At 41.9% G+C, this 24,328-nt stretch overlaps 1 protein-coding gene across 2 annotated transcripts in view; it reads right to left on the bottom strand.

Annotated features, from left to right (window-relative positions):
- The window catches only part of RPS6KA5 (ribosomal protein S6 kinase, 90kDa, polypeptide 5), a 92,319-nt gene that overhangs the window by 49,720 nt on the left and 18,271 nt on the right, over positions 1 to 24,328 (bottom strand). The window contains exons 2-4 of one of the 2 annotated variants that reach the window (XM_004681626.2): positions 21,329 to 21,547; positions 3,132 to 3,247; positions 570 to 677 (exon numbers count right to left, since the gene is read on the bottom strand). In XM_004681626.2, coding sequence (XP_004681683.1) covers positions 570 to 677; positions 3,132 to 3,247; positions 21,329 to 21,485 — 381 coding nt within the window. In that variant the 5' untranslated portion in view covers positions 21,486 to 21,547. Of the gene's footprint in view, positions 1 to 569; positions 678 to 3,131; positions 3,248 to 21,328; positions 21,548 to 24,328 lie in introns of those variants that run through there. The other variant, XM_012724645.1, reaches the window with a different exon arrangement.

Genomic DNA, 24,328 nt, shown 5'->3' with positions numbered 1-24,328 from the left:
GCAGACCTCTCTTGACCCGCCCGCTGCTCCCCTCAGCAGTGTACTTCGTTGATCTGCCTGTTCTGTACCCCACTCTGTCTCTGGTGAATCCTCTCACCTTCCGCATCTCTGGCCTGTACCCCAGTTCTGTACGAATAAATAAATAAATCTTTTAAAAAAATTATGAAAGATTTAGGGCAGGCAGAGCCTTGTTATGACCATCAAGTGAATGCAAAGGGCCCTCACCTCTGCCCTGCTTTGTGACTATAAACCCTGGTGTTTTCCACTCTGGCCTGGCTATGGCCTGAGCCATCATTCTTCTGAAGGGCCCAAAGGGTTATTTAAAATTTTCAGCTTTATTTTACATGTATGCATAAAGGTAACGTTTGCTTTAATTCTAACAGGATGGTTCCATGGTAATTTTAAACTGAAAATCTAGCAGTCCTTCACCTCAAAATGCGTCTCTGGGCAAACCCGCAGAAAAGTCAACAAACCCTGTTGTAGGATCCCGCTAAATGCTTATTCTATAGCTAATTCTTATTAGTATTTGCATTATTACTACTGACTTCAAATTAAAATAAAATACTCACTTCATCAGCCACAAACTCCTTACTCAGACCAAAATCTGTCAGCACCACATGGCCATTAGAATCAAGTAGGATATTCTCAAGCTTAATGTCACGGTATATAATCCCCAACTGTAAAAACAAACAAATATGCATTTTAAAATAGCAATTTTGGAAAAAACAAATTAGGAAAGTCTTATCTACCTTAAAAACAAACCACAACAAGGCATTCTCCAGCTCAAGTCCTCGAAGGCTAGCGTGGACCCCGCCTCCCAGAGCAAAGGGGCTGTGCCCCCGGCCCGGCAGCCATGACCTGTTCTCTGCAGAAGGAGGGCCAAGCCTGTGGGGCCAGGTTCCGTGGGGTCCCTCACCCGCTAATGCTCCTTCGGTCTCTATGTGTTTTACTTAATTCCTCCTCACTCCAGAAGAGCTTCCAGTGCCGCCTCAATTTCATGCCCGGTGGTTGCAGGCTTTTCAGGTCGACCAATCCCACACGGGTCATTTCTTTGTTTTTATTCCTAAGCACCTATATTTACATTGCACTTATGTGAAAGAGCTGTTATTTCCCAGATATTTCCTGCTTGCTATGCCTCGCCAGACTGTCTTTCATCCTCATGCATTTCCCCAGTATCCAGCAAAACGAGTCAAATTGGTAATAAAGTCTTTTTGAATAGCACGTACATAAACATAAAGGTTGAAGATCATAGGTTAGTTTTAATTGCTCTGTAGTTCTAAATAAGTGAAGTAATTCAATTATATAATAGCTATAGACAACTTCATTTTGTTTTACATTTAAGTTTTGTGGCAAATCACTTGCGTTATTACTTCAACTCTGTAACATAAATAAATCTACCCAAGTCATACAAGTTCTTGATAAATGTGAATTCCATGTTTCACATTAGGTCTGCCTGAATGTCTTCAAACTACAAAACACTGCTCTCCTTTCGAGAATATGTGTATGAAAAAACAGATCTTAGTAATTTTTAAAATTGAACAACACTCAGCAGTATTCCTCCCAGAAATTCAGTTTTCCACAGGAAAGAGAGGAATGGCGACAAAGTCATACTGAGCAGCTACTTACTTGGCTAGAAGCATTATAAGTAAATAACCAGCAGCACTTAAAAGTAAATAAAAGCAACCATTTTGTTAAAGATTTTAGGCATAAATCATTTACTGTCTATACTTTAATTCATTACTTCCAAGTCAGCTTCCATTTTTGCTTCTTCCTGGGAAACTGTTAGTGGATTTGGTCAATACTGAAAGTCGGCCTTTGTTATATTTCACTGTACTTCTTTCTCAGGGCAGTAAGATTAAGAGAAGCTCCACTGAGCTCTGACTTGCTATACTTTCACTCTGCATCAATCCCATTAATATCCAACATCCATTGTGTTCTCCTGGGTCTGTACCCTGTTTCGATAATAATTCTTGTTCATGGATTTGACCTTAATAAGCAGAATTAAAAGCTGAATTTGATAGCTTGGCCATTGGAGCTTTATATGTTGTTTACTTTTACCCTGGATTTCATGGTGATTCCTATCATCATTTTAATATCATAAATGATTAAATCTACTAGCCCTAACCATAACACTTAACGGACTCTGCAGTTTATTCCTGGGTCCAAATGATGTCCTAGCTACTTTATATCCAGAAGACTAACCACAGCCACAAAGCTTGTCACCCACAGACAATCCTGCCAAAGGAGCAGGCATTGTTCTGCTCACAGTGGTCACGCTCTACCCACCTTCTCTCTGGCACGAGCCTCTCCCCAGCTTTAGACAGTTTTCAGTCACTCCTCTAACTGACCCATTCGGAGCCCCTGTTCTTGACCCCTTTCTTCTTCCATCTTCTCATCATCTTTCTTCATCATCTCTTTTACCCACTGCCCCCATTTCACAATTCCAAGCTCCCTGCTTCTTTAAAACTCTCACCCCCCTTCCTTGCCTTTGCCCTTAGTTTCTCTCCACTCTTGCCCAAGTTCCACAGGAGCACTGTAACCTGTTGAGCCGTAATGCAGTACAGGACGTGCCCACACAACAAAGAAGAGACAAGGAAGTTTTTAGTGATGAAGTTACAGCTGTCTGAGGCTATGGAGGAGGGAGGGAGAAGGAGCAAGAGAGGCCTGAGGTAGGCAAGCAAGTTTGGGGAGGGGAAGTAGGGGTGTTTCTTAGAGATCTCCTCCACCTCCTTCAGGGAATAGGCACCGTGAGAAATATTCAGGCAGATTCTAGAGTGAGTAAGTCACAGTGAAGGGAATATACATATAGTGACGTGGGTTTCAGCCCAACAGTTAAGAATGGAGAGCTTTTATTGTAATGATACTTAGGATTAAGCACTAGGACTCTTCTTGAACAAAACTGAAAGTGCTACCTTTTCAAATCTATTACATATCACCAGAGTCACAAAAGGCAAGCTGACTTATAAATGAGAACTATGAAACTGAGGACCTAACAGCCGGTGAGTTTGCTCTCCTCATCTCCACTAAGACAATGACATGTAAAAACATGAGCTTAAACTGTTTAGTTCTATTGCCACCTCAGTTACTAGATTTTTTTTCACAGTAGAAACCCCAAAGATGAAGCGTCTTACCTTGTGGAGGTGTTCGAGGGCAAGCACGATCTCTCCAACATAGATCTGCACCTCATGCTCTGTGAAACGCTCTCTTTGAGAAAGATGAGTAAAAAGTTCTCCACCATTTATATAATCTAAAAATGAAATATATGTTTCTTTCTTTGACTTGTATTCAAAAACTAAAGGGAGTATTACTTCCTTTCAATCATGTTAGATTAACCATAAGGCACTGGTATATTCTTTCTGGTACAATTTTTAGTAGATAGTATACAGTCACATATAAAATATGTCAGTAAATTCATAGAGTAATACAGTTTCATAAGATGTTTCGTAAGATATCCTAAATGGCTATCAAGTGAATCTGCATAGAGCATTGTCATTAAAACTATGACATGACGTCTGCATATGTTTACATACATTTTCTCAAATATAGTATATCAGAAACTGCTGAAATCACCATGCAATACTTAGCTTGCTGAGAGTGCCAAGACATCAGACACTACAATCACTATAATGAAAAAAATGAGTAAAGCAAAACACAAACAAAATTCCCAGTCTTCCTTTGTGATACTTGCAGTCACTATTTCTAAATAGATCACCTATATTCTAGAATTAGAAAATGTAATGTAGTCTTCCCCAAAAAGTTTATTAGGCAACAGGTATCCTTCTCACTGCTCCAATCCCCCCAAAGTAAAAGTAGCACATCGTGGGCCCTCGCTGGTGGCGCAGTGGATTAAAGCACAGCACTAAGAAGCTAAAGCCACTTCAGCATGAGTTCAATCCCCCCCAGGGAGCTGACCCACATGGCGCAGCAGACCTCTCCTGACGCGCCCACTGCTCCCCTCAGCAGTGGACTTTGTTGATCTCCCTATTCTGCTCCCCACTCTGTCTCTGGTGAATCTTCTCACTGCCCCCACACCTCTGGCCTGTACCCCAGTTCTGTATGCAGAAATAAATAAATCTTAAAAAAAAAAAAAGTAGCACAACGTAGCCAAATCAAAACAACTGACACAGGAAGATTCCCATTTCCTTTTCAATGCATCCTAGTTATCCCTGAGAGGGATAATGTAATAAAAATCAAAATGGTTGTGGTGAGAAATAAGTAGGGGAGATGAACGATAATAAAACAATTACGCTCATTATCAGCTCTAATAAGACACTTATTAATAAACCAGGAATGTCACTAGAAACTAACCATTCTACATTAATATACAACATCTGTGTAAGAGAGATGACGCATACCTAGCCACCAGTGTAGTTTAAAGCTTTTCTAAATACTTTAGGAAGTGTCTATCAAGTATATTCACTTGTCACATTTACTATAATTTAATAAAAGAACACAGCAAAATCTTCATGAACTCTCAAATTTTTGGTTTATATTGCCCGTTTAACTTTAAATCACCCCCCACCAACAATTCAGATGCCAATAGTTCACTGTTTTGTAATGTATTTTACAGAACACATGCCTGCAGAAAGCATACCCCTGCTGAGGATTCTGCATTTGCCTGGGGGTTTAAATTCTATCTCAACACAAACTAATTATTAAAAAGGTGTAAAGGAACACAGCATTCCTGCAAACTAACAATGAATTTTTTTCTACTTTAAGTAGTTATTAACTTAACCCTAAAACTGATGCTTATGCATAAATGGTTTTCAGTTTGTCATGATACAGAAATAGGCACCCATAGATTAGCTGACCAACTGAAAAACGCCTACACATTCTTGAATGTTCTGTTTTCTTTAATAATTAGCACAGCAGAGTCAACCACTCCCTTTTAAGTTAACCCACCATACATATTAAAGACTCCTACCATTGCAATTATCTTGCTGTACTGAAAACATCTGCATACTTGCCTTCTCTGCTAAACTATAAGTTTTTTAAAATTAGGATGAATGTATTTATCTGTAACACTCACCATAATGCTCCCTTGCAGTAGGTATATGCAATGTTGCTTATCATTAACTACAAAGCTGCTCAAGCAAGTACACAGCTCTCTTACTGGCACTGGGGTAAGAATAAACATTACAGAAAGACAGAGTAGTACATTTTGAAATGGCAAGCATCAATCTTCCAATCTCTTTCTTTGCAAAGTCGTTTTAGCTATGATAGGTTCTTTGATTTTTTCTGTTTGGATTTCAGAATTTTCCAATTTTTACAAAGAAAGAGACTGAGATTTGAGAGAGGCTGTACTGAATCTGGAGATCTTTTGGGGAGTATTGTCATTTAACAGCATTAAATATTTTAATTCATAAATATGGGAGCTTGCCATTTATGTGAGCATCCTTTCATTTCTTCAAAGATGTTTTCTAGTTTTCAAAGTTTTACACCCCTTTAGCTAAATTTTTTCCTAAGTCTTTCTTTTTGATCCTAATATAAATGGATCAAATTATTTTCTGATTTTTAAGTATAAGTGTCATTTACATATATATTTGACTTTTGGGGTACATTTTCACCTCCTTACTCACCCTCCACCAACCTATACTGCCAGTGTTTTATCCTTTTCATCACCCTGTCCTCTCCTTCCTTCCCCCATTCCTCTGGTAACCAGTATATTTTTCACATAATGCAAGAATTATTTTTTCAGTGTCTTGCCAGTATGTGTTATTTGGTTATTTATATTCCACAAATAAGTGAAACCATCTGGTATCCATCTTTCATTTTTTGACTTACTTCGCTTAGAATAATCATCTCAAGATTCACTTATTTTGTTTCAAAAGCTACTAATTCATCTTTTTAACAGCTAAGTAGTATTCCTTTGAGTACCCATTCTGTAATTTCTTTTTTTTTTTTTTAAAGATTTATTTATTTATGCATATAGAGTTGGGGTACAGGCCAGAGATGCAGAGGGTGAGAGGATTCACCAGAGACAGAGCAGGGAGCAGAACAGGCAGATCGACGAAGTACACTGCTGAGGGGAGCAGCGGGCGGGTCAGGAGAGGTCTGCCACGCCATGTGGATCTCCTCCAGGGCAGGCGGGAATCGAACTCATGAGGAACTGGTTTCAGCTTCTTTGTGCAGTGCTTTAACCCGCTGCGCCACCAGGGAGGGCCCCATTCTGTAATTTCTTTATCCAGTTATCTGTCGTTGGGCCCTTACGTTGGTTCCATGACTTGGCTACTGTGGATAATGGTGCTAAGAACGATGGGTGCATATAAATCTTTTCTTATTAGAGTTTTCATAGTCTTTGTGTGAATACCTAGCAGTGGTACTACGGGATCTTATGTTCCTTTTTAAATCTGTGCAATCAGTGATGCCCTTCTTCCATTCCTGATTTCATTTATTTGAGTCTTCTCTGTTAATCTTGGCCAGAGAATGACATACTAACAACACTGAGTTTTATAACCCATGACTATAATATATCTCTTTATTAGTTTTAATTTCTCCTAGCACTGGATCCTAATTTATAGTGTAGTTAGCTACATAAAAATGTATAGAATTTTGTTTTTTTAAAATTTGTACTATGAAGGATATTATAGCATATTATTTTCTAGTTGTATGATATTAGTATATAGAAATACAATTGCTTTACTTCTATTTTGAAAAAACTACACACTTACAGAAAAGTTGCAATCACAGCACCCAGGGCTTTTTAGGTGAACCCTCTAAGCTGTCAATCTGCCACCCAACTTACATGTGGAAGCTGGTATGTGTACTTTACCCCACAACATCATAATTTTTACAAGTCAGGAAATAAACATAAATATATCTACCTCTCGTCCTCAAACCTAAGTTAGTGCTTCCCTAGTATCTTCAGCAAAAGGTTGTACTTGAGAACAAATGCTACTTTCAGTAACTATTTTCCAGAATCTGTAAGTTGCTCGTTTTAAGGCTCCAGGCTTGGTACCGTGTGGATTGTCCCCCGTGAGACCCCCTGAAGCACTTCTGTGCCCAAGTCCAGGCACTCATCTCGGGAGGGAAACTGTGAAGAGACACTGTTCTCAGTGCGTCCTCTCGGAGGAAGGGCGCTTACTGCCGCCTGTCACCAGGCATCTTACTTTGGCTGATGATTAAGTTAGAATCTCCTGGATAGGAGGGAAGCTGTGCCTGCAAGTAGTGAAAGCGGTAAGTGGCAGTTACCATCGCCATCCTGAATTCCACCGCCTGCGACGAGGTGCAAGAGCGCCCCCTGGAGACAGGACTCTTGTGCCCAGTCTTAGAGCATTAGGAGGAGCCGTGAAGCATCCGAAGCTGCTTCATTTAAAACATGTACATCCTTTTTCAAGTTTAAGTCAGCACACATGCGTTCTTCTGAAAAGAGAGGGCCTGCAACTTTTATCAGATTCTCCAAGGAGTTTTAGGTAAAAAAAAAAAATCATCCCAAGGAACATCATTCTAATGTAGCACTGTGATTTTGAGTGAAAACATTCCTATGAAGTTTCTTTCTAAACAAGCCAGCTTATTTGCAGTGTCATCTGCAAACATCTGAGGGGGTCCTGCAGCTGTTCCTGAGAGCCGGCCCCCACACAGGGCTCCCGCTCAGCACCCAGCACCTGGCTCTCCTGAGCGCTGGCTCCCCTCCCGGCCGCTGAGCTCCTTGGCCTGCATCCTGGAGCTTATTTGTCTTTAGAACGGGACTGGTGGTGCTTAAAGCTTTAGAGTGAAATGGAGCAAGGGGGATTCATTTTCAACAAGCCCTCTGACTACTAAGGATTGTGTCTCTGGTGTCTTTACACCTCCGTGTTTACCCGGAGATGAAGCAACTCTGTGAGGGAAGGTTAGGACTTGACCGTGAAACCATGAAACTCAAAACGACTTAGCCAGGCAGTAAAACAACAAAACCCCGCGGTATTTGAAAAAGACCATCAGGGTTATTATTAAATTTTACTTGAATTAGATAATTTGTATTTTCTTTAAAAAGAACACCGAGAGCCGGCAGACCCCAGGGCAGTCAGCCACGGCATCAGCTAAAGCCCAGGTCACAGCTAAGCCCAGGTCCTCACTGACTCCTGGAGGAAACGACTTCTCAGCTTTGTCACTCAAGGAGTCCCCACCACCCTACCTCCCTACATCCTGCTCCTGTACAAGTGGGCAGAAACCACATTTTTAATTAAAACAGACTAATTAAAAAGCTCAGGTGGGCCGTCCCTGGTGGCGCAGCGGGTTAAAGCACTGCACTAAAAAGCTAAAGCCACTTCCACAAGAGTTCGATTCCCGGGGACCACATGGCGCGGCTGACCTCTCCTGACCCGCCCGCTGCTCCCCTCAGCAGTGTCCTTCGTCGATCTGCCTGTTCTGCTTCCCACTCTGTCTCTGGTGAATCCTCTCACCCTCCGCATCTCTGGCCTGTACCCCAGTTCTGTATGAATAAATAAATAAATCTTTAAAAAAAAAAAAAAGCTCAGGTGGAGTGAGCACCTGCATGGAAACTGTCCACAATGGAAGGAAGGTCCAGCCTGCCCAACGGGCTTGTCCACCCCAACAACTTGTCTACCATGAAAGCTTCCCTGTCAAAACCACAGACTGGTCAGATTCCCTAGAAAGTGGGGTTCTTTGGTCTCTGCCAATTTCTTACAAAATAAATTACAAGTGTGAGGGTTTTGTTTACGCCAATGCTGATTGTTTTTATTCTGTCTATGACAGGAAAAGTGTCACAAGCAGCACTGATTTCACAAGGGCTTTTTGCTCTGTAGACATATGATGAAATGGATAAAGGGGTGTCAACTCAATATTCCCTCCTGGCGACTGCTGTGCAGAGAGCAGCAGCATCTTAGCCCTCTGACAGGCAAATGGAAACGGGCTCCGGACACATGAGAATGAAGTGAGGTAAATAAAGCAGGGTTGGGTTGTTTTAGGAACAAAGTAGTAATAACAACTAGGGATCGTGGGCACTTTCTAGACGCTTGTTCTATTTACATGTGATCATGAATTTGATCTTCATAAATAATGCTGTGAGGCAGGTACTCTTGTAACAACTGTACAATCCCCAGAGAAAATAATGTCTACACAACTGCTCTGGGTAATTTCAATAGGTAAATCCTGCAGTTGAACACTGAGGATCAGGCAGGGGCCTGGCCCCACGTGATGCCACACGCTGAGTGAGCTGGACTTTCTCTCTCGGTGTGGGTTTCTGTGGGCTTTACTGCAGTGTTACCGCTGGGAACAGTCACCTCAGGCAACTGCCTTGTTAATTATGAGCAACAAAACGGCCTTCTGATGAACTATTCTGGCCTTCAAAGAGCCAAATGGCATACAGCCAACATTCTACAAATTTGGTCCTATAATTTCACTACCTGACGTATTTTTTCACAATTAAGCTTTCGAGAGCCTGCCCAATGTCTGAGTACTCAAAACTAGACATTCTAGGAGGACCAGACTGAAGTTTTAAAACTAATGACCAGAGCAAACAGTAAGTTTCAATCATCTCTGGAATGTCCAAGCTAAAGTTAGCACCGACACATTTGTGACACGGGACTTTCGGCAGTGGATTTACAAGTCTTGCTGGAGTGACCCAGGACTGTTTTCTCAAAGAAAAGTATTGGCGCTGTCTGGAGGAATGCTATAACCTTGCAAAAGGCTCCGTAGTCCTTCCTAAGAGGTTAGCTCCTTAATCCACCTGCCTACTAAAGCAGCTGGAACTGAATTTGGCAAGAGAGTAAAGCTGCATCCTCGATTCTGGCCAGAGATTAGAACCCCAAATTTTCTATAGTTCAAGTCTTATCAAATATTCAGTTGTGAGAAAGATACACACAAAGCATAACATCTGCAATCCATACAACTTTACCATGGCTTTGAACAATGCCAAAGCAGGAGAAAGCTACAAACTTGGGTAGCACTGATTGGGGGAAATGACAGTCTGACCTCTGAAGGCTGGCACTCGTCTAGGGAGGCTGGTCAAATCGGCCATTACATCTGGGCCTACTGAAGCTTTTTTCAGCTCACAATGTCGTATCCTTGGGCTTTATTTTGTTATTTTTTAAAACTATCTTGCTATATTTCAAACTTACCAAAACATTTGCAGGAACAGATATCCCCGTCTATCATTGTTCAAAGCTACCAACTACGTCCATTTGGCCCCCTTCGCTTTAGTCTTCCCACCTATATACTCTTCTAGACTTCACTTAATACAGCCACCACTCTGGAGTGCTCTCTATGGTCTAAGCACTTCATATTCACCATCCCATTTAAGTCAGCAGAGGGACCCGATCATGGCCATGCGTTAAAAAATAAAACCACCACCCAACTCAATAAAAACATAAAGCATGGATGGGAAAGGATCTGCAGAGGTCAAAGCTGGATATTCCAAATATCTGATTTCCAGCCATTGTAAATAATGTTGCTTCTCCTGCTCCTCCAAGAAATGGACTGAGCTACATAGAGACACGAAGCCAGGTAGCTCCTCCTTTTCCCAGTTATGCAGCCTTGGGGGCCTCTCCTAACTCCCAGAGCCCAACACATGCAGCTGCAAGCCAAAAAACGGCAACCCCTACCCCGAGGGTTAACTGCAAAGCGCGAGAGGAGGAACAGAAAGCGCCAAAAGTAGTCTCTGATACCGAGCAGGTACCAGGCAAGTTGAATAATACAAATTAAAAAATAGTTTAGGACTTTCTACCATACAGTCAATCTTATTTGGTACTGACATTTTCATTCTTGAAATAATCAGAACAAAAATGAAAACAATTAAAGGATAAAGCCAGAACAGACATGTCATTTGGACAGGACAGATAAGTAGAACAAGTTCCTAAAACTGTCCTGCTGAGATGAATCTCCGTTACACACTGAATTCTGATAATAGCTACCGTTTTTATAAGTCCTCTCCTCATAAAAGCTATATCCATTATATCGCCCACCAACGGTGAATGAATGCCTTGCAAAAAGTTCTCACCAACCCTTGTTATTAGCACGATAAAGAATTTTTACTAATGTGATAGGCATTTTCAAGACATAAAATTTGACGGTGCAAAAGAAAGAAGGGCAGAAGCGCTGAGTCTGCAGCAGCTGTGAAAATAAAGACTTAACTCTGTTCATAACTGAAGAACAGAAGGGAATCATCAATAGCCCATTCAAGACAATAATCATAAACAACTGAATAAATCTGGCATGTTCTTAGAAACTGTGAAGAATATTCCACCAATGGGATTCCTCAAAAAAAAAAAAAAACACATTAATTTAAAGTGAGATTTATTTACAGACTATGCAAGAACTGTAATTATGATGCTTAGACTAACCTTCATTAAACTAAAAGAACGTCTTTGTTGTATGAAAATTATATCTCAGTTCTTACGTATTTGTTAAGTAATCTTTATACACAGAACTGCTCCTATTTTGGACCTATAAACCATGAATGTAAATAATGCCAACTTCAGCATAAAGGCTGGCATGAGGACTGAGTGAGCTCTCCAGGGTTACGCCCGGGCAGACACAGAGTAAGCACTGATTAAAAGGTGACAGCTGTTCACTATTATTATTCACAGACATCAATTACAACTTATAGAATTAAAAAACACTGCCAACTTTAACTCCAAGGATCTAAAATTACAATTTTAAATTTATGATGCCCTGACTTATCTGTTCTCTCAATGCAAGCAGAATTTTCAAGGCTTAGAAATGCTTAACACAGATTTCTCTACAGCACTATCAGGGTATAATTCGTTTCCGTCTAGACCCCAGTCGAGTGGTTAAGCATGAAACCAAAAAGCAATTTTCTTATGTAATTGACATTTCTGGGTAATCTTCAAGTTTTAAAATTGCAATTATTCAAGTGCAATTAACTTGATTTAGGAGATTTTTTTCTGTGATGATAGTTGGCGAACTCTGAATCTCTATGAGGAAGCATAAGAAAAGAGACCACACAATTAACATGAAAATTAAAAAAACAAAATCACTCCCATTTTACAACACTACCATCCTCCCTGATCTTGCATGTCCAACCTTTTCTTTCTTCTTCCTTTCACAAAACTTCTTTAAAGAGAAGTCTCCAAGTCTGACCTGGCTCTATGACCCTCTCCACTCACTTCCTGTAGCCACTTTTACAAGTAACTGCAGACCGGTGGCTTAAAAGAATAAAAATTTTGTCCCGGTGCCAGCAGGGCTGCACTTATTCTGGAAGCCAGGGGCAAGTCTGCTCAGGGTTAAGAGCTGCCCAACTGTGGGCCTGGCCACCCTCCATCTGCAAGCCAATGCAGAAGGACAAAGTACACTGCTGAGCAGGGCAGTGGGTGAGTCGGGAGAGGTCTGCTGCGCCATGTGGGTCAGCTTAGGGGCCTGGGATTGAACTCGCACTGAAGCGGCTGTGGTTAGCTTGCAGTGCTGCGTCCTAACCCGTTGAGCCACCAGGGAGGGCCAAGGAAGACTATTATTTTAAGTAGTTTTATGCTGAAATATTTCCTTCAGAAGTCTGGCCCTTCTTCAGTTTGCTGTCATTTACACTGAGTGAGTAGAACCTATATTGATCACGGGGAATACAATTTGCTCAGGGTTCTGGGCTATTCTTTCTGTCCCAACTGACACCTTGACTAAACAAGCCAGATGCATGACATCCAGCACTGACCCAGTCCCTCTAGTGCCGCTGAATGCAAAGAGGTCAGGTAGGAGGTTTCTTGGTTCTGACCCAGAGTCTGGTTCACCTTGACTGTGGGAGAGGTCTTAGGCTGGGAAGGAGAGAACAAAATTCATAGCTCAGGACTAATACTCTTAGTCTTTTCTCTAGAAGTTACCCTTCTTTGGAAAGGTCTGATAACCCATTAATAGATTTAGTACTTTTTCTTACTTGCTGTGATTAGTAACCTCTGCATTTCCTTCCAACTCCTCAGCCCAGGTCACCCCTGTTTCCCCCGGGGTTGCCCTGTAACACTTCACTCTCTGAACACCCACTTATTTCTAACACTCTGACTTCTACTCATCTAACCTTTAAATCTCAAATTTTCTTATGTAAAATTTCACTCTTAGTATTTTATCTTACAGCAGCACCTTGAAGAAGCTGTTACTAGTTCCATATCCCCGTGACTCAGACCACCCTGCCTGCACTATTACATGCTCTTTTCAACTCTCCCATCCTTCAGCTGCGCCTCACATACATCCACTCCTACACGCTGCTTCTCATTTTCACCTACTCTTCCACCTCGGAACCACCTAAGACTCTCAACCCGCTCCCTTTTCTTGTCTTGTATGTAAGGCACAGTCTCAACATGATGTGCCTCACACTCCTGAAAGTGATTTCTTATCACATCATGCCAAAGCATTTCACTTTTCCTTTAGATTTTAGCTCAGCATTCTAAAAGTACCTCCTGTGAATGCATCCCAGCTATCAAAATCATTATGAAGTTCTGACTAAGATATCTATTTATCAGTGTTGTGATTAGTCACATTTACTTCAAGGCAAGGAAGCGCCTTCAGTCACTGTTCTCCTACATAATAGGCTGCAATATATCATAAACCACTGTGCTACCCACTGCAAGGGTATCCTCAGCCTTGCAATTCTAGAGATGAAATTAATATGGGAAAGTGAAACTTTAAAGTTTTAAATACCTCGTAAGTCACTGAAAGATGACTCATCTGACAGAACTGTCTGCCAGGCTGGGTGGCATTCATTACTGAGAAGGTTCCGTGGCATCACCTTTATAAATACCTTTGTGATTTGCTTCTTTAGTGTCTTAAGAATTTCACTGATTAATCTGACAGTTTATGCAGTCATAAATCAGCTGGTGTTTTGACAAAATTAGCACTAACAAAGATCAGAGAACACCAAAAGAAAAATTGTTTTTTTACAGATTGTTTTCCACATAGAATTCCCTCCCACAGTTAGTTAGTCTTAAGAAAAAGAGAAAGATAATAGATGAAAATATTTTTATATTTCTTGTTGCAACCATTCAGAAGCTCAGAAAAAGTTAGAAAGGAGATACAGTTTTCATGTTATATGTTTCATGAAACATAAAGGAGAAAACTCATCAAATCCATATGATGCCATAAAACATAAATTGCTGAGCCTAAAAAGATAATAATGTCTGAATTTTTAAAAAATAAACAGCAATATGACTTATGACAGATTGGTTTACAGGAGAGGTAAATGGCTCAAAGGCAAAATCTATGCCAGCACTGTTTCATAAATAAAAAGGTCACAGAGGCCAACAGGTATATGCAAAAATGTTCAACATCACTTGTAATAAGGGAAATGTAAATCAAAATCACAATAAGATACCATCTCACACCAGTGAGAATGGCACATATTAAAAACTGGCAACAACAACTGTTGGTGAGGAAGTGGAGAATACGGAACTCTCCTACACTGCTGGTGGGAATGCAAACTAGTACAACCACTATGGAAAACTGTTTGGAAGTTCCTCAACTGCTAAAAATGGAGCTTCCATATGATCCAGAAATTCCACACCTAGGTACCTATCCCAACGACACAAAAACATTAATTCAAAAAAAAAATTACTGCTGCACTATTTACAATAGGGAAGATGTGTAATCAACCCAAAAGCCCAAAAGTAGATGACTGGATCAAGAAGATGTGGTACATATACACAATGGAATATTACTCAGCAATAAAAACAGATAAACTCATGCCATTTGCAGCAACATGGATAGAGCTGAAAGGGATCATGCTCAGTGAAATAAGCCCAAAAGGAAAAGAAAAATACCAGATGGTTTTACTCATAGCAGCAGTGTAAGGGATCAGAAAAAGAAAAGCAATTGTAATAAAGTAAAAGTGAAAATCAACAAACAACTAACTATAAACCAGAGACATTCTACGAGGGAGGAGATGAGAACAGGATCAAAATTGGGGTGGGAAAAGCGCATGGGACAATGGTGATGGCACATGGGTGAATTGGTGGTGGGAAGTCCACAGAATTACAACTGAGATGAAATGATGCACAAAATGAAGAATGAGGTAATATGTGTGTGTATAATTTTAAAATGAAGACATAAAAGTCAAACAGATAACAAATAAATAAAATGTCACGGGACCCTTACACACCTATTTGTTGATTATTGTCCACGATGAAGGAGACTTTAAGTCCTGAAAAGCCTAAAATATCTATCATCTGACTCTTGACAGAAAAAGCGGTAAGCCCTGATTGAAAGGCTCACAGGTACATAACAAAATATACTGCCGAGAAAACGTACATACACTATCCTGACCAAAACGGTACCTACACTATTCCTGATAGTGCTCTGCTTCATTTCCGACCAGCGTCTGGTAAGCATCTGGCAAGACAATATCAACATTATCATTTGGGCGTGCCGGTGCCAGTCAGGCAAACTGTAGCCTAGGGGAACGCGACAACTCAAGAACTCGTCTGTGCGCCAGCAACTCCAGTAGACCCGAATGCCCACGTCTGCGCATGCGCGTCTCCAGAGCAGCGAGGATGACTGTCAACCTCTGCGACCAACTCCTCTGGCAAAACTCAGAGACAAATAAACAATAAGCACTAAACAACAGGCTCTGGGCCGGTTGAGGAGGAGCAGGAAAGGGCAGAAACCCTGCAAGGAGAAAGAAAAGGCCGTAAGACAGCAGGATACAGAATAATGCACAAAAGGGACAGCTTTCAGCTAGCGAGTATGGTGGGGAAGACCCGGTGTCCAGCAGCCATAGGTGACAGGGCAGCTAAGTTTAACCTCACAGGCAACATAGGAGGAAAATAAGGCCCTCCCGTGGATTCAGAGTACATTTCACTTATGAGATGCTATACTCTGGTCTTGAGTAGGTATAGTCAGTATAAAAGAATAATGTCATTTTGCCTAAATTAATTTTTAGAAACAAAACTCCAATAAAATAACACAACAACCCCTTCCCCCCACCAAGAACAAGACAGTAAGATTGTAAAATTCATGCTAAAATTTTTTTAATAATGGTGGTTCCCCCCAAAACTCTGAGAAATAGCAACAATGAAAGATAAAGGTGGATTAGCCATTTTTTTTAAATGATTTACTTTTTATGCATACAAGAACTGGGGTGTAGGCCAGCGGTGTGGGGGAGGTAAAAAGAATCACCAGAGACAGTGGGGAGCAGGGCAGGCAAATTAACTGAAATACACTACTGAGGGGAACAGCAGGGAGACAGGAGAAGTCTGCTGTGTCCTGTGGGTCAGCTCCCTGGCTGGGGATGAAACTCATGCTGCAGTGGCTGGCAATAGCTTGATAGCACTGTCTTTAACCCCGGGGCCACCAGGTAGGCCCAGATTAACTTTTTTAGGTATTAACACATAATGTAAAACTTTGATAAACTAAACCATCTGGTAAGGACACATGATTGAACAAGCCTAACAGAACAAAGCATCAAGAAACAGACCTGAATATAAACAAGAATTTAATACATGAGAAAGAAAGCACCTCAAGTCAGTGTCAACTTGAATTTTTATTACATGGTATTTACTAGATGGTATGAGGAAGCCATATAACCATTTGAAAAGATTAAATTGGATACTATTTATTTCATGTTACACCTCACAAAAACTCTTTATGGCCCTAAAGTCCTCTATAACCAAAATAAAACTATAAAAGTACTGGAAGAAAACATCAGGGAATTCCTTGATAATTTCAAAGCTGAGATCTCTCTAACTATGACTAAAAACCCATAAGCCATAAAAATTGTTCTCAAATAAATTATACTACACATAAATGTTTTAAAGTGTGCATAGTAAGAACATTATAGAGTAAAAAGACAAGTGAAAAACATTAGTATCTCCAATGTATATCATAAATGGATAATCTAAGCTCCTAGAAAACTGAGGTCAAAGGTATAAAACAAAAAATCCTTTCAACATATAAAAAGATGTTCTGCCTCACACAGAAGAAAAAAGTAAATGACCCCCTACATTGAGACACCATTCCCCAGCCACAAGACAGGCAAATATCCAGAAGTTTGACAGTGTACCCTACTTAGACACAGACACTAATCCATCAGACACTAACCCATCGCTGGGGGGACGAGAGGCAACTCCCATGGAAATGCACTGCAGCATTTCAGCTGGCAAAGTACAGTCCAGCTCAGCTCGCTCTCTTCCAGGGTTGCGCCTATAGCAATAGCAGGCAGGCGACATACTGTAAAGCTCCTTGAAGTGGTCATGGCAGCAAGATTGGATGTGACCTAAAGATCCTGTCATAACCAATATCATGCTCTAAGGAAAGGAATATTATGCAGGAATAAAAACAGATTAAGGAAAACCTTAATGAACTGATACCAAGTGATCTCTCGAACATATTCACTGTTCAGTGGGGGAAGAACAGGGCACAGAGTGGGCTGCCCGGGATTAAGATGGATGGTGGCTGGTGGCAGTGACCTGGAAATAGCATCACCATGCCAGTTAATTCTTTAACTTCTCACTTCAAGTATTCAGTGACTCATTTTTCCACAGAATCTACATTTCAGGGTAACCAATGAACTATGATTAATGAAAAAAAGTCACTCTTGGGTCTCTTGTTGGCCTTGAGGTTAAGTCTCAGCTATCACTGTGACAGCCTAAATTCGATCCCCAGCCAGGGAGCTGACCCATAGGGCACAGCAGACCTTTCCTGTTTCCCTGCTGCTCCCCTCAGCAGTGTGTTTCAGTGGATCCACCTGTTCCCCACTCTGTCTCTGGTGAATCCTCTCAAACCTCCCCTCCCCCCCCGTACCTCTGGCTTACAGCCCAGTTCTTATACACAAAAATAAATAAAATCTTTGGGGAAAAGTCACTCTTTACAGTAATATCAACTAACAAATATAGAAGAAAGGACAGATTAGAAAAACCACCTTTAATAACTCAATGAAATAGCTGATTTATGCAAGGAATTATCAAGTGTTAAATGTTAAAAATGAAGTGTCAAAACAACACACGGATTATTTTCATTTCTCAGGAAAAACAACTCTATTATTAAAGGAAAGAGGCCATCAACTCTGTAAGCTACTACTACTACAACCAGATCAGAGGTTCCTGCTAACTGAAATAAAATGAAATATGCAACAATACCTATGATGTAGTCTAGCTGACTTGCTTAATGTCAATATATCAAGACTTTAGACCAAAACTCCCAACTACTGGACCTCAATATATAGAAGTAGGAATAAGAGAAAAGACACTACATTTTTGCAGACCAATAAAAGGATATAAAAAAGAACGTTCCTGATGAAGGAACTTCAGAAACAGCCAAGTGAGTGTCCCTAGGCTGGAACGTGGTCTGGACAGATCAGCTATAAAGGATATTAACTGACAGTGAAATCTGAATAGGAACCTGTGCGGTAGACGGTTACAAGTTCTTGGCAGTCCCCTCGTCAGAAAGTGAAGTCTGTTTCCCCTCCCGCTGAAGCTGGGCTGGTGTTTGAGAAGGGGGCTGTGAGAACCCCAACGCCTGGTTCCAGGCCCCCCTGGCGTCTCTGCCCTCTCCCGTCATGACACAGCCACGCTGGGAGAAGCTGACCTACTAGCCAGAGGCCTGCTCTCCAGCTGACCACAGAGTAAGCCCAGGCACAACCTGGAGAATGCCCACCTGGCCCGCAGAACCATGAGGGCGCAGCTCATTCTTTAGCAGCTAAATTTCACAGTGTCATAATAAATAACCTGCATAACTGTGTATACATAAAGTGAAAATTCACTAACCAGGATAGGCAGACATCAAACTGAAACAAAAAAAGCTAATTACAAACCATACATACAGGACATCATTTTGATAAAACACATACATGCAAACAGACAAAAAAAAGATCTAGAAGGCTGTTATAACAAATCACAACAGACAGCGACATGTAGTGATGTCAACTCTTATTTTTGCTTCCCTACATATCCTCTATATGCATATAGACATTTATGCGGTAATAAGTTATCAAAACATAACATGTTTTAAAAAAAGGTTTATAGTGTATACTTATTCATCAAAATGGTCAGCTGGAGTGCTGCAGAGCTAGACAGCTCTAGGTGGAATTGCTTCCCTCCCCTCATTTGCTGTATTTTAAGACCCCAGTACATCAGAACATGTCTGCAATCGATGTCAAGGCCTTCAAAGGATAACTAAGACCCACCTGACTAGTATCTTCCCACCAACAGGAAATCTGAATACAAAAAGCAACAGCTAGGCTGTGAATGCCCGGAGGGAGCTGGAGGTGGCCCTTGCAGGCCAGGAAGAGAGGCCCAGGGCAGATTCTTCCCACTGGCTTTCTGCAGACACCAGCCCTCCACACTGGTCCAGGCCTGCAGCATTGTGAGGTACTGTATGGTAGGCCCAGCAGACTAGGCAAAGATTATTTGGAAAAGTGACCTAGTGAGCACCTGAACAGAGCAAACAAGCCACTGGCTGATAAAAGCAGCTTATAACAAAGCCCTGCTCTAGATATCTTTCTGAGAAGCCTTGGTCACTCAACTTTCAATATGCACGGAAAGAAATGTATCAGATCTATCTAGGTGGGGGTGACGGTGCCTGCCTTCTACATGCACTGAGTCACGTATGGTGCACCCAGCATGTGGTCTGGCACAAGACATGGATGTTCTTGTTCTGTTTTGCATTTCTTTATTGGCAAGCCCATGACAAAGAGCAAAAATAAAGGGAAACCAACAACTAAGATGCGACATTATCAAGTATTATTTTTTAAGTCAAGTATAAGAAAGTGCACTCATCTAATTTTAATTTAAAAACATTACTTACAAAAACTACACTGTTTACAGTAAACAATGAAAAAAAAAAGACTGAGCTCAGTCTATGTTAAGAGAACAGAAAAGGGAGGTGGAGAAAGAAACGCTGTGGTGTGGTGGTGGACAGACTGTGTTTGGTTTCTCACTCTTCTGTCTCGTGACCTAAATTTTGTGAGCTGGTTACCTGTTCAAGAAGCTGGATGGGATGACCACACCACAAGCTGCTTCTGTGCCCCCGGAGCTCCCCAGGATGTTCTGGGAACTTTCTGGTGGGATGAGGGGCAAGAGCAAGCCACAGACTAGAAGCCATTAGGCTCAGACGGAACCAGAGCTGCTCATTTCCACTTGTTTTCCACTTGAAAGTCTGGCATCTTGTTGGAGGGAAGGGCTTGCTGCCATACCCCTGCAGTATTCTAATCAAATGGGGAAAGTCTAGAAGGAACACACCTTTAAAAAATCAGTAAGGAACATGGAGCCGAGTGGATATGCACAGGAGACAGAAGGAAGGGCCAAGTGACACTGACTAGCTGGAGTGACAGACACCACATCACGAATGAGGCTCTATCAGGACAAGAGAGACTGTGCCTAAAAAGACTTAGGATGGCAAAATGTAACTGACGTGTAACTTGATGGTTCAAACAGTAAATGCCACTTTAGACATCATTAACAAAAGCATAACTTCCAAAATGTGAACAGGCAATAAAACTGCCAAAATGTCTAAAAAACCTGTTTGTACTACCAATAATTTGAGAATACAGGCATCTCCAGTTTGCAAACTGAACAAACACTTTAGAGCGGGTCAGACCTGCGCTCCAACCTTGTTTCTCCAGTTTGTGCAGGACGTGCGGCTTCCAGAGCTGCAGCTCCCAGAACCCTGCAGCGGCCACCAGGGGGTTTGGCAGCAGTGCTGAGAGGGTCGGTGGTACCTAGGGGGCACCTAGCGGAGCTCTCCAGAAGCAGCTCTCCCCAGAGTCCTCCTCAGCTAGTCCTTAGAAAAGGTCCATAAAATGTAACAGAAATACAAATGGTGACAAGTGGGGCTAAAACTGCAACAGAGGAAATGTTCGGCACCGGCAGGCTGCAATGCGGGGCGCTTGCCCATTTATTCTGGGGGGACTGGAAAACGGTGACTTTTCTGCAAGTCAAGCTGGCAGTGGGCCTGGAAGATACTTCCAAAGTTCCACTATGATAGTCTGACTGCTGGGGGGGAGAGGAAGGCTCATTTAGAACTCCCTCTGAGTGAAGTGGGAGGCGCCAAAGGTTTTCATCGGAAAAATCAAGCAGCTCTAAGAAAGATGCCTTTCTTTTTATTTTCCCAAAGACTGATTTCCACAAATACCCTGGGTCAGCCCAAGCCTGTGTGCTCCCGAGAACTCCCAAGGCAGGAGCCGGGCCTGTCTCACCAGCACACTGCAGGGGGCCCTGGCCCCAGGGACAGCCTCCTGCAGTCAAGGGCTCAGGCTAGTACAGGAGCCTGCCCTCCCTTCAGTGGGGAGGTCCCACATGCAGGCGATTCGCAATATTCGAGGAAACACCCCCAAAAAGAGAATGGCGAAAATCAAGGCACTTCATTTCAGCAAAGTGCGAAGCAGGTGGCCCTTTGTGTGCCCCGCAACGTGGCACCCGAGGACACGGTTTCCACACGACGTCTGTTCACGCCGGACACTCACCTAAGATGAGGTGAAGTTTGGTTTCAGTCTGGAAGGCGTAGTGTAGCGTCACCAGAAATGGCGACTGCCTGATGTGCTCCAGGACCTGCCGCTCGGTCCTCGTGTGCTCTGTGGTTTTGGCCTTCTGAACGATTGTCGCCTTCTTCAAGACCTTCATGGCGTACAGCTTTCCAGTGTCGTGACCGCTGACTTTGCGGACTAGAAATACTTTGCCATACGCTGAAAATGGAAAAAAAAATTTAACTTCTATTCAGCCAGAACGGTAATTTGTTGGAAGTGAGAGTTACAGTCTACAAAAACAAAAAACCACTCTGAATAGAAAAGCATCCTCAGTGCTATTTCTAACACATCTTTGATGGATTTCAGTTTTATGCCGTGTATACTTGCGGGTCTAGCCCAGGGTTTACATAGCTACCACAGTGACAGCTTCATGGTTCCACTCTTGCACTGCCAGTCTCTCCTCAATATTTTTAGCAGTAGGGAACTGGCTGTTATTAGGGTCAATTAACCACAACCCAATTCTGGAACAACTAGGACATTTTAGACATCAGATAAAACCTTTAGGTTTTGCAACTGATGTAAACAAATGCAAACAGTTCTTAATAAGAATCCCGTACAAGTAAGTGAAGAATGTCAAGTATTCCTCTATACTTACAAAAAAAAAAAATCTAAAGCAACATAAGCTGATATTATATAAAGAAGACACAGTAAGATTTAATAAACAGGAAAGGATCGTAAATTGCAAAGCAATACTAACAAGCCCTTTGACATCAGGCAGAAGTTCATGGCTTAGGGGTCAAGCTCAGCTCATGCCCTAGGTAGGGGCCCTGAAGGTTCTTTGCATTTACGTATACCCTCTGGTCTTGTAAAACAAGATCACTCCTCTTACACTAGCTAACAATTCTAATATTTACAAATACTATCATGCCATGTCATCTAGGGGAATGTTCTCATTCTTTAAGCAAATTTTAAAATAACAGATGTACTCTATTAGTAAATATTTTTTCTTTCTTTTCCCTTACTTTATTCACTCCAAATAAATGTGAGATAGTATAAAATACTAGTGCTTGTGGTCAAGTAATACCAAATCATCCTTATTGCCACTGTAACAGTTCTACAGGAGCCCTCCTTGTCATGTGGTAATAACCAGGAGTTTCCCAGAACATGAGTTAAGACCACATATCCTGCCAATACAATTATGTTCATTTTGCAGAAAATGTCCAGAAAAAAAAGGTCTGATGAACTCATAGATCTCTTGCTTTTATTTTTATAATAACCATGATTAACACGAACATTATACAGATTCCTACCACACCATGAGGCCAAGCGTGCTAATGTCAACAAGATTCAAGGAGGGCTTCCAATGTTCCAAACACCACATTTCAAAGAGGATCTGACTTCCGAGTAACTTCCTGACTGCACGGCTGCCTCCCAGTAGCCTGGTTTCGCTCATGAGGAGGCTTAACTCACTGCCAAAAGGGAAGACGGTAACACATTAACCACAGCAGGCCTTGAAGAGGCCACCTTCCCTGGTTAAGCTGTTTGCAGTTTAGAGCAGAGGACGAAACTAAGCAGCCCTCTGTCCAAGAGTACATGCACCCCAGAAAAGCCTACATGTTTTCCAGGGCTGTTAAGAGGGGCCACTGAAGTGAGAATCAGTGGCAATACTATTTCCTTTTTGTTTGCAAGAGGGGAATGGCCAGTTGCTTCCCAGTGCAGTCAGCTTCTGGCTTTCATTAATTATGTGTTCTGACATCACTAGAAAATTCCTGAATTGAAAGCATCTTTTGGAAACGGCAAAGGCTACCCATGGTGAAAACTCTTCTGATAAAGAAAGAAAACAAAACAACACAAAACCAAAACCCCAATACTTCCTGCTTAGATGGGACCCCTAAAAATGGAGTTTTAGTAAGACATGAGATTTGTGCTTAAAGACATTAAATGTCATGTCTTAGAGGAGCTCTATAATTTCTGCATTACATGCTTCAAATGCCCTGCTGGCAATCTTTACAGAAGTCTCGTGTACCAGTGAGCATTATCAGATGTTCCAAGCGGTCTCATCAGATCCAAGCCTTTTCAAGATATCTGCCAAGAAATGAGGATTACAAGAAAAAACATGGAACTCACTGCTTCTCCAGAGGACTAGGTCAGCATTTAGTTTAGTGGAACCTGTGGTCAAAGTTCTTTTGAGATTGAGTGAAAGTAAATTCCAAGTAAACGACAGGAAAGATTAATTCCTGATCTGTGACCCTATCAATGAAGCAAATCTTTCCATTTAAGGTCCTGCACCCACCATTTTGGATTCTGCTAAGTACCTATGCACACTTTTAGCCACGCAGCCATTTCAGAAGAAAACCAGGTGAAGACAGCTATGTAAATTTTCCCAAATTTGAAGAAAGACTTCCACTGGATGGAGGAACATTCAGATACCTCATGAAGGAGGCTTCTAGTCAAACTAAAATGGAGAGCTGCACTTCTGTGCTAGCCAGCAGGATGCCAGTCCCCGGACAGCACCATGCTGCCAGCCTCAAGGCTGTGCTCCAGGGGCCTGATGGCAAAGGAGATGACGTCAAACAAACCAACCAGAGGTGGTGGGGGATATGTTCCTGGAACTGGTCTCTGCTTGGCTGGCTCATCCAAACGTGGGACTGTTATTCCATTTGTCATAATTATCATTATGAATCAGGTTTTGAGTACATTTTGCCATGATAAAGAAAAGTTAAACCTGAATGACAGTTTTAAAACAAGATGATACTCACACTGCCATGTCAAAACCACTGCAGAATTTCAACTTTTTCAAGCCAATAAAAGCCACCTTCGGCCCTCCCTGGTGGCGCAGCGAGTTAAAGCACAGCACTAAGAAGCTAAAGCCACTTGCACATGAGTTCAATCCCCACCTGCCCCGGAGGTGACCACATGGCACGGCAGACCTCTCCTGACCCGCCCGCTGCTCCCCTCAGCAGTGTACTTCGTCGATCTGCCTGTTCTGCTCCCCACTCT

This window comes from Condylura cristata, unplaced genomic scaffold (genome assembly GCF_000260355.1).
Source record: "Condylura cristata isolate star-nosed mole 26May11 unplaced genomic scaffold, ConCri1.0 scaffold00013, whole genome shotgun sequence".
In the NCBI taxonomy this organism is placed as follows: Eukaryota; Metazoa; Chordata; class Mammalia; order Eulipotyphla; family Talpidae; genus Condylura; species Condylura cristata.
Note: the sequence above shows the minus strand (reverse complement) of the source record. Positions and strands in the feature narration are given on the sequence as shown.